Here is an 8677-nt window from a genome sequence, read left to right on the forward strand (position 1 = left end):
CACTGGTCGGGAGGAACTCTGGTTCGGGGGAACTCGATTGGGGTCGGACTGTGATCCCACCCCTGACTGGACCCTTGGGTCGAGGTGCCGACTAGGCCTCTTAGTCGGAAGAGCCAGTCAGTGGCCGGATCACGGTCTCCGCCTGACGTTGCGCAACTAGGCCAGCCCAAGTGCGCGTTATTGTTGAGCCCTTTATTAGGCCAAGCATTGTGAGAAGGCAATCCAAGAACCCCGGGTCTATGGACCCGTCACCCCTAGTATGGTGCGTCGTAAGGGGTATATATACGTCCTCCTTGTATAAAGGAATATAGAAATGTTCGTTGTACGTTGGAACGAAGTCAACCAGGCGTCAATCAATATCGACCACAGAAACTCTGTGATAATTGGTAGGCAGGTTAATTGAAGCAAACAACCTTAGTTGACAATCTAATGTTGATGACAGATAAATAGGTCCACTCCACAGTAAACGAAGGCTAGAATGCCATATTCCCACACGAAAGACAACGGTAAATTAAAGTCTAAGAGCATAAAGAAACAATGAAACTGAATCCTGGCGATTTCTTAATCTTGGGCTGGGCAACTCCGATCTCGGTGAATTGATCTGTGAAACAAACAGCAAAATCGGTCAGCTTGGCTTGGAGAATTCACCAGTGCAAATGTAAGCTATTTTTAATATCTGCTTGGTTTGTTATATATCAATTTCTGGCAATCCAACAGCAAAAAATAAAGTGATGGCTTGTTGGGATGTGTAAGCTATTGTACTTCTGTTTTTTGAACCAAGACTCTAGTTCTGTGCCAGTTGCTCAGTATCAAGGTATCATAAATTCATAATGCACGGAAAAAGGAAGAATACAGGAATTTTCTTCAGCTCTACAAGGAACATCAATGTGATTAAAAAAAACCACAAGAATTTAGGATCAAGGAACTAGCAGGTTATTAAAATCAGATGCCAAACTATAGTTAACATTCATAATATCAGTTAGCACGGCATTTGATAGTTTACAAATCAAACAATGGTCTATATATCCACAAATGGTATAAGTATTTCATGTTGTTAACAGTGAAAGCAGCAGACTTATTATGAGAAGAGACATTTGACACCTGTTTAGAGAGACCATCATACTACATTATTAAATTTTGCCGTGCATGGTACATAAAAAACTTAGCCAAGATTGCACCCGTCTAAAGAGCAAGCCATTGTAATATGTAGCTGGAGAATCCACAATCTTGGCAACTAAAATAGTGTATTCCTTAGACCCCGGCCTTGTTCGGTTGTGCAAGGATTGCCATGGAATGGCAGGGAATCAAACCCTGCCAATCCCTCTCAATCCACATCAAACCAAACAAGGCCTCATACTGCTGGTTTTCCTTATGAACCGGCAGTGGTAGGGCAATTTCACTGCCACTTTTCACTTGGTCAGCAATTTCTGTCAGTTGGAGACATGGGTAACGTGGCATGTTCTGTGCTAGTGCATCTGTAACAATAATGGCAGCATGTCTCATGTATGGACTAAAAAATAAAGATTCTGAAGAACAGGGCAAAATGATGGCAGTTCGTCTGCTCGAATGATTAATTGAAAACATGGTGCATAACTTAAGTGTCTTAGGCTACCTGTAAGTGGATCTAGACTACATGCTATTAACTAATTTAGAGAAGTTGATGAGAAAGGCTGGATCAATTGGAGGGAGGGTCACTGTCCATAAGGGCTAGAAATGTGTTGACCATGCTTCACAAGCTAAGAAGTTTGCCTATATATAGTATGTCAATGTACCAGCTTCCTAAAACTGTGCTATGAAAACGGGATAATTGCTACAACGCCCTGAACTCTAATTGTAAGTTCCAGCCTCCTTTCTTCCAATTTTGCAGAATTCCCCTTCTTTGACCAAGTCAACGCACCTTTGCACCTGCTTTTGCCACCTTTTGCCATCAAAATAGGAGCAACAGTTTGTTCGGAAAAAAAAGCAACAGCTCATTGTCAATGCAAGGGCAGTGGTGAAAGTTTAAAAAATGGGGCTTGAGACCAAAGATACAACTGCAAAACCATGTGAGGGCAAGCATATGCCCCAAGGAAAATTTGAAGGGAAAAAACAAAAGAAAAACTTCTTTGGCAGAGTGGGAGTATTAATGGGACATTAATTTTATCTTGTGAAATGGGTTGAAATGTACAATAACAGATAAAAAAAAGAGTCTAGGATCTAAAAATTACTCAAAACTGAACATGTCTTTTGTGTAAATGGTAGTGGAAGCTAGAAGCTGAGCAAGAAGACTCATTACTAGATAATGAGAGTAAACAGCACCTCAAAAATGATTGTATATATACCAGTTACCTCCTAAAGTTACACAAATCTGTGGCAATCATGTTAGCCTATTTTAATCCACTTTAACACATTTTGTAAAGAGTGAAATGCACCGGCGGCCCTTGAACTTGTCACGTTGTGCCAAATAGGTACATCAACTCTGAAAACGCATTTTTGGCTCCCCAAACTTGCTAATCGTGCCAAATAGGTCCAAATCCTAGCAATTTGTATTAAAATGCCGATTACACTATAATTAGCCCCCCTCTCTCTCCATATCTCCTCCCTCTCGTCCTCCTTGACGCTCTCCCCTGAGCTAGACGCCGCCGTGCGCACGGAGGTCTCCTACGGCGATGGGAGCAGCACGGTCTCCTACGCCGGCGTGGCGTGGGAGGAGGATGAGGTAGACGACGCCGGGGAAGGAGGCCAGGCGGCAGCGAGCCAATGCTGGAGCCACCTGCTGCCCCTGATGCCACGGCGGCGGAAGCAGAAGCGCCACCGCTGGTGGCCGACGATGCTGCAGCTACGGCTTCTGCAGATGAGCCACCGAAGGCGGAGGAGCCGGTGGGCGCATCTCCGATGCCACCACAACCTGAGCCGGCAGAGGGGCCTTCTCCGTCTTCGGCGACAAGGCCACCGGCTTCCAGCCGCTGAACGCCGAGGACGTCCACTCGTACCTCCACAAGGCCGTCGACTTCATCTCTGACTACACAAGGTCCTCGCGCTTGACTGGCTCGCCCAGCTCCACCGCCTGCCGGCCAGCTTCATGAACCGCACCGCCGCCGGCTGCGGCACCGGCGTCATCCTCGGCACCACCAGCGAGGCCATGATCATCATGCTCGTCGCCGCGCTCGACGCCGCGCGGCGCTGGAGCGGGTCGGAGAGCATCGCCGGCTTGCCACGCCTCCCCATCTACGCCGCCGACCCGACCCACTCCACCACCTTCAAGGCGTGCCGCCACGCCGGCTTCGACCCGGCCAACATTTGCTCCATCCCCACCGGCCCGGAGACGGACTACGCCCTCGACCCGGCGAAGCTCCTCGAGGTCATGGAGGACCGCGCCTCGTCGTCGTCCTCCAGCTCGTCCTCCTCCCTGCGCGCACTGGCTCGGGCCACAAACAGGCGCTGTTGCGGCCCCACCACAGCCTTCGGCCACCGCGGCTCGCCAGTGGTAGCGGCCTCCCAGCTCGCCCGCGTCGCCCCCGCTCAGCGCCCACGCAGGCCGTCGGCCGCCGCCCCTCACCTTGCTTCGCTGTTCTGCGACCACGCCGGCCACCGCCCTCCACCTCTCCCCACGTCGGCGGCTCGCTCCGCGTCGCCTCCTAGGCCCCAGCTTGCTCGTGCCCGTGGCCTCACACCGGTAGGGGCGTCCTGCGCTGCCTCACCCCGGGCTGCGGCCAAGCTCCACTCGCGGCGGAAGCCGCCGGCGACGAGCTACGCCAGCCGCCCGGGAAGAACATCAGCACGAGCCGGGGGAGGAGGTCGGTGCCAGGAAAGGAGGCTGGGCGGCGGCACCGGCTAGGAATTGGGAGGCAGGCGGAGGTGCCGGGGAGAAAAAAAGAGAAGATAAAGGTGAGGTAAAAAAAGAGAGGATGACAGGTGGGCCCCGCAGCTAACAGGTGGTGATTTAAGTTAGCTAACGGGATTTGGACCTCGCGTGAACCGATTAGCAAGTTTGGGGACCCAAAAATGCGTTTTCAGAGTTGATGTACCTATTTGGCACAGTGACAAGTTCGAGGGCCGCCGGTGCATTTCACTCTTTTCTAAAAACAGATTTGTCTGCACAACTAATTTCAGAAGTGACCACTCAGCTAATGTTTAGTATCTCAGCACCAACTTGTCAATGACATTGGTGCTCACCATCTTCAACGATGATGTTGCAAGACCTGTAGCATGGTTAAGGGATTGATTTGATGATTTGGTCATTTTGTTATGTACTGATATCTATGGATGGATATAATTTTTATAATCCAAGAAAACATTTAACATGTAGCTTGGCCAATAAACCACAGGTTTCTCAAACCTGAGGTCTGATAAACTCAAGCTGTCTTCAATATTGCATCAGATATATGTTTCAGCAATGTTTCAACAGCAAAAACATGGTCACAGTGTTACATTCTTGATGCGTTAAAGAAATGTTGATATGAGAAAATTGTTTAACAGCATGTAGCTTGGCCAATAAACCACAGGTTTCTCAAACCTGAGATCTTATAAACTAAAGCTTTCTTCAGTCTTGCATCAGAGATATGTTTCAGCAACGTTTCAACAGAAAAAACATGATTACAGTGTTACATTCTTTATGCGTTAAAGAAATTGATGATACAAAAATTGTTTAGCAACATGTAGCTTGGCCAATAAACCACAGGTTTCTCAAACCTGAGATCTGATAAGCTCAAGCTGTCTTCAATTTTGCACCAGAGATATATTTTGGCAATGTTTCAATAGCCAAAACATGGTTAACAGTGTTAACTTCTTGATGCGTTAAAAAGAAATGTCTCCCTAATTTCAATCAAAGTGAATACTTTTGAAGAGTAACAAACAAGCATGCTTCTGATGACAGAATCATGAGTGCAAGTAGCAAATACATATCCACAATATTTGCAACTTGTATCATGTATGTTTGCAAGGTTAAGATCAACTATTTTAGTAAAGCATAAGTTCATAACTTGCTAAACAAAAGCAAATAGAGCTTAAAAAAGTTGGAAAGATAAGATCCACAAGAAATTTCCACTACGATAGTGCTAATAGTTTAACTCAATTGTTGTAATGATGCATACAGAGGAACCAAAAGGTAGACCAGGGAAGAGCTATAAATATACTAGATAAATTGGAGGTATTGAGAACAGTAGAACTAGCAAGAACCTTAGCCTGAAAACCACACACTCTTTGTCAACAGGCTCCTTTTCAGGTCAGAGCTCCATCCTTCCTGGTTAATTTTGTGGTGGATAGACATCCTTACTACATAGAATAGGCTGCGAATCGTGTGCATTTGCAGAAGGGAAGCAGCAGGATCCAAATCATATCAGTTCAGCTAGCAGTAGCTTCTATATAACCGGACTCCATTTGCAGCAATAAGAAATGATGGCAATCCTAAGGGGTTTTCTTATTATTTTTCTTGGGAGATGGTGCCATGGCTTCTCAAGTGCTGGCTGACACCGACAGAACAAGAGATTTTCTAACGATTAATAGAAGGACCAGAATTGGGGCTTGAGAACTAAAAGGAGGAGATTAATATATAAAGGTATGCCTTTCAGGACACTATGCAAAGGAACCTTCCTGTGAACAGCTGTGATTGCAATGCTACAACAATAGTTAACTTGTTGGCCTTCTAGTGACATTGCATTGACCATTTAACTTGGTAATTCGAATGGACACAATAGGAGTCGAGTAACCAACATGGCATGTTTAGTTAGGTGTCATACTGTCATTAACTCGAATATGTATTTCTTAGACAAATAGCAGATAATAGATTTGCATTACCTGCTCAGTCAACTGAAGTTATCAGATCCGAGGAAAGTCTAAAGTGCTATTCAAAGTGTCAAATCCAACATTTCCACTGCCAGTATCCCTGCCTACAAGAGAAATAACTCTGAAGTGATAAGGAAAATTACCAAAATGCAAAGTGGGGCTTATACTGAAAAAAATGTTAAAAAATATTTAGCTGATCAGGAGAAATGAAGCTATCTAGAACTATTCTGAAAGGAAGTCGATGCTATTTGTCAAATAAACTAAATCCAAATTTGCGCAAACTGGGAAAGTTGAGTAGCAACAATAACCATGACTTGCTTATATTAGACAAAACAAGGCATTATTCTTTTCTGATCCATTGTAAAACCTCTTCACACGCAGCAAAAGGTTTCCGAAAAGAATTATACTGTATACATTTCATATGGTAAGATATTGTAATGCAACTCACCATGTGGATATACATGTTAATGCACATGTGGAACCAACACTATCGTGTTAAATTAGAAAAATTGTTCATTGAATAAAGTCAGTTACATAAAAATGGAAGCAATACATTGACTAACCTATTAATATTCTCAGCATGAATAAAGCACAGGAACTACTTTTGGGTACAAATTCTAGCCATCCATTTGGATGAATGGATAACGAAAATGTTGTGGATGCATACTTGATATACAACTTAAATTTGATGTGCTTCTTATATGAGTATAGACCATTAATAGAAAGATAAGCAGAAAAGTGTCGAATGAAAGACCATAACAATCTTTATGCTTCCATATATGCAAATGTTCTTTTTTTATCTCACTTACCAGATGGTTCAAGTTTAGGTATTATTGCTTCTTCGTGTCACTTTTTAACAGTTGTACCTTATGCAGAAAAAGTTCAAAATCCTAGAATTCACAGAAAAGGACAAATATAGTAAACTTTATGTACCCATCAATGGACGGTCATAAAATGAATTTCAGTGCTGTCCCTTTACTCAGTTCAATACCAATTGAAAAAAATGGCATCAGTTCATTAACTGGCCAAAGAAACAAAAAGAAAAAAAATACTATCCATGGTTATTACTAGTCAAGCTTAATCACATGAACAAGTTGCAGCAACTGGGAAAAAATTGTTACTCCTAAAAGACTACAGCAACCAGGTATGGGGAAAAAATGTTCCTCCTAAACGATAGAGTTATTACCTGTAGTATAGAAACCTGTGTAGGGATGATAGGTGGTCATGAAATCGGTCCTAAAAAGATGCTTGAACTGCAGTGACTTGAGTGGGATCATGAAGACTTCAAGATCTACTGATACAAAAATCACATGACTATCCTCATCATATCCATGTATTACTGTCCACGGTCCATGAATCGGTGACCTCAATGAAAGGAGCTTGTCCAGTTCTATGGTTTTCTGAAGCATCCATCTGACACCACCGTTGGAACTGGCATTCCTCTCCCATAGTTGCATGCTCGCGCCTGACAAAATGGCGAAGCCAAGTTCGCCACTCTCCATCCGCAATATCTGAAAGCGTGAATCTGTTGCAATGTGTGCGTCCACCGGGGTATCAATCTGAGCTAGATTGCGCTTAGCCAAATCAAACACAAGAATGCCACGCTTCCCACACCCATTAAGAAACCAGCAAAGTGAATTCCCAACCAGGACGCTAGGACTTAGCATTGAAAGCGGCGCCGAGATCGATGTGGAGATGAGGTCGTTCCACACACCAGTGCTGGATTCATAGAGGGAGCCGAACACCTTCGGATCAGCATCACGCGGCACATCATCACTGCGTAACAAGATCACCTTGAAGGCTTCTAGTGGCAATCGGCCGGTGTGGTGGCCGTCGCAAACCAGCGCGGCATTGCGGATGGTCGAGCGTGGGTCTTCGTTGTTGAACCACGATGGCGGAACGGCCACGCGGCGATGGTCTCGGGCTACAGGATCCCACAAGATGATCTCGAGGCGCGTCAGGTTGAGGATGAGAGCGAGGCCGTGGCGGCAGCCGAGGAAGTTATAGAGCTCGCCGCGGCGCGGCGCCTGCAAGGAGAGGCGCGAGGGGTCCACGCGGTCGGGCGGGTCCAGCGTCGGGGTGAAGTCGGCGACGCCTTCGAGGCCGCCGGAGAAGAAGCCGAGAAGCGGGGGGTGTGGCCGGAGGCCGTGGAATGCGCGAAAGCGGCGGAGGAATTGGGGATCGGAGACGAGGCGGCCCCAGCGCTTGCAGACGAGGGAGGCGCGGGGGAGGGAGGACGGCCGCGGTGGGAGGCGGAGGAAGATCTCCCGGAGGAGGTCGTCATCGTCCGGCAAGGGCGCCGGCGACGAGAGGCGGCGGCGGCGGCGCATCAAACCCTCACTCATCTGGAACAATTGAAGCTGTGCTCCGTAGGACTGGACTGGATGAGTGCGTCGGATTGAGCCGGAACGCGAGCGCGGGGGTGAGAGCTCCAGGCGGGGGAGAGGAGCACGGGCGGAAAAGCGTGGCGGCAGGAGAGTGCGGGGCTAACGCGGCGGGGAGGTGGAGCAGCTGGGGGGAGAGGGGCGGCGGCGGCAAGGCAAGGTGAAAAGGATTCGGCAAAATTTGCTGAGGTCGATTTGCTGAGGGGCACAGTTCACAAAGCACTGGCTTGATGGACGCTCTCGTTTTATGCAAATTTGCTGGAAGACAACGATCAAATTTAGGATCTGATTGGTTGCTCGCACGTACCCGGAACCGAGCTCCCCACGTGCGATTAAGGAGTGATTGGTTACCTGGACCTGTTGCTGGGCCTGGTTCGCCGGGTGCAAAAAGACTCTCAGATGCTGGCTCCCGTGGTGCGACCGATTCGACCTTCTCCCCAGAGTCAGGCTCCGCGGGTGCGGCGACGCGTGCAAGTCGAGCGTGCGACGGGCGAAAAAGCTTTCGCGCGTGTGCGTGGGAAGCTTTGGCA

At 47.1% G+C, this 8677-nt stretch overlaps 1 protein-coding gene across 5 annotated transcripts; it reads right to left on the reverse strand.

Moving 5' to 3' along the window:
- Nucleotides 1-399: 399 nt before the first annotated feature.
- LOC117864983 (uncharacterized) lies at nucleotides 400-8365 on the reverse strand. 5 transcript variants are annotated; one of them, XR_004642417.2, is made up of 3 exons: nucleotides 6950-8365; nucleotides 5776-5863; nucleotides 400-601 (listed from the first exon to the last, which is right to left on the reverse strand). XR_004642417.2 is itself a non-coding variant. In XM_034749045.2 (3 exons), exons 1-2 carry the CDS (start codon nucleotides 8106-8108, stop codon nucleotides 5797-5799), a joined length of 1230 nt encoding a protein of 409 aa, XP_034604936.1. In that variant the 5' UTR covers nucleotides 8109-8364; the 3' UTR covers nucleotides 400-601; nucleotides 5776-5796. The 5 variants fall into 5 exon arrangements, 3 of the variants coding, with proteins under 3 accessions (XP_034604936.1, XP_034604937.1, XP_072151141.1); XM_034749045.2 differs by having other exon boundaries at nucleotides 5776-5867; nucleotides 6950-8364; XR_004642418.2 differs by lacking the exon at nucleotides 400-601 and adding an exon at nucleotides 1519-1918.
- Between the last annotated feature and the right edge of the window lie 312 nt (nucleotides 8366-8677).

The sequence above is a fragment of the Setaria viridis genome, chromosome 7, assembly GCF_005286985.2.
Source record: "Setaria viridis chromosome 7, Setaria_viridis_v4.0, whole genome shotgun sequence".
Taxonomy (NCBI): Eukaryota; Viridiplantae; Streptophyta; class Magnoliopsida; order Poales; family Poaceae; genus Setaria; species Setaria viridis.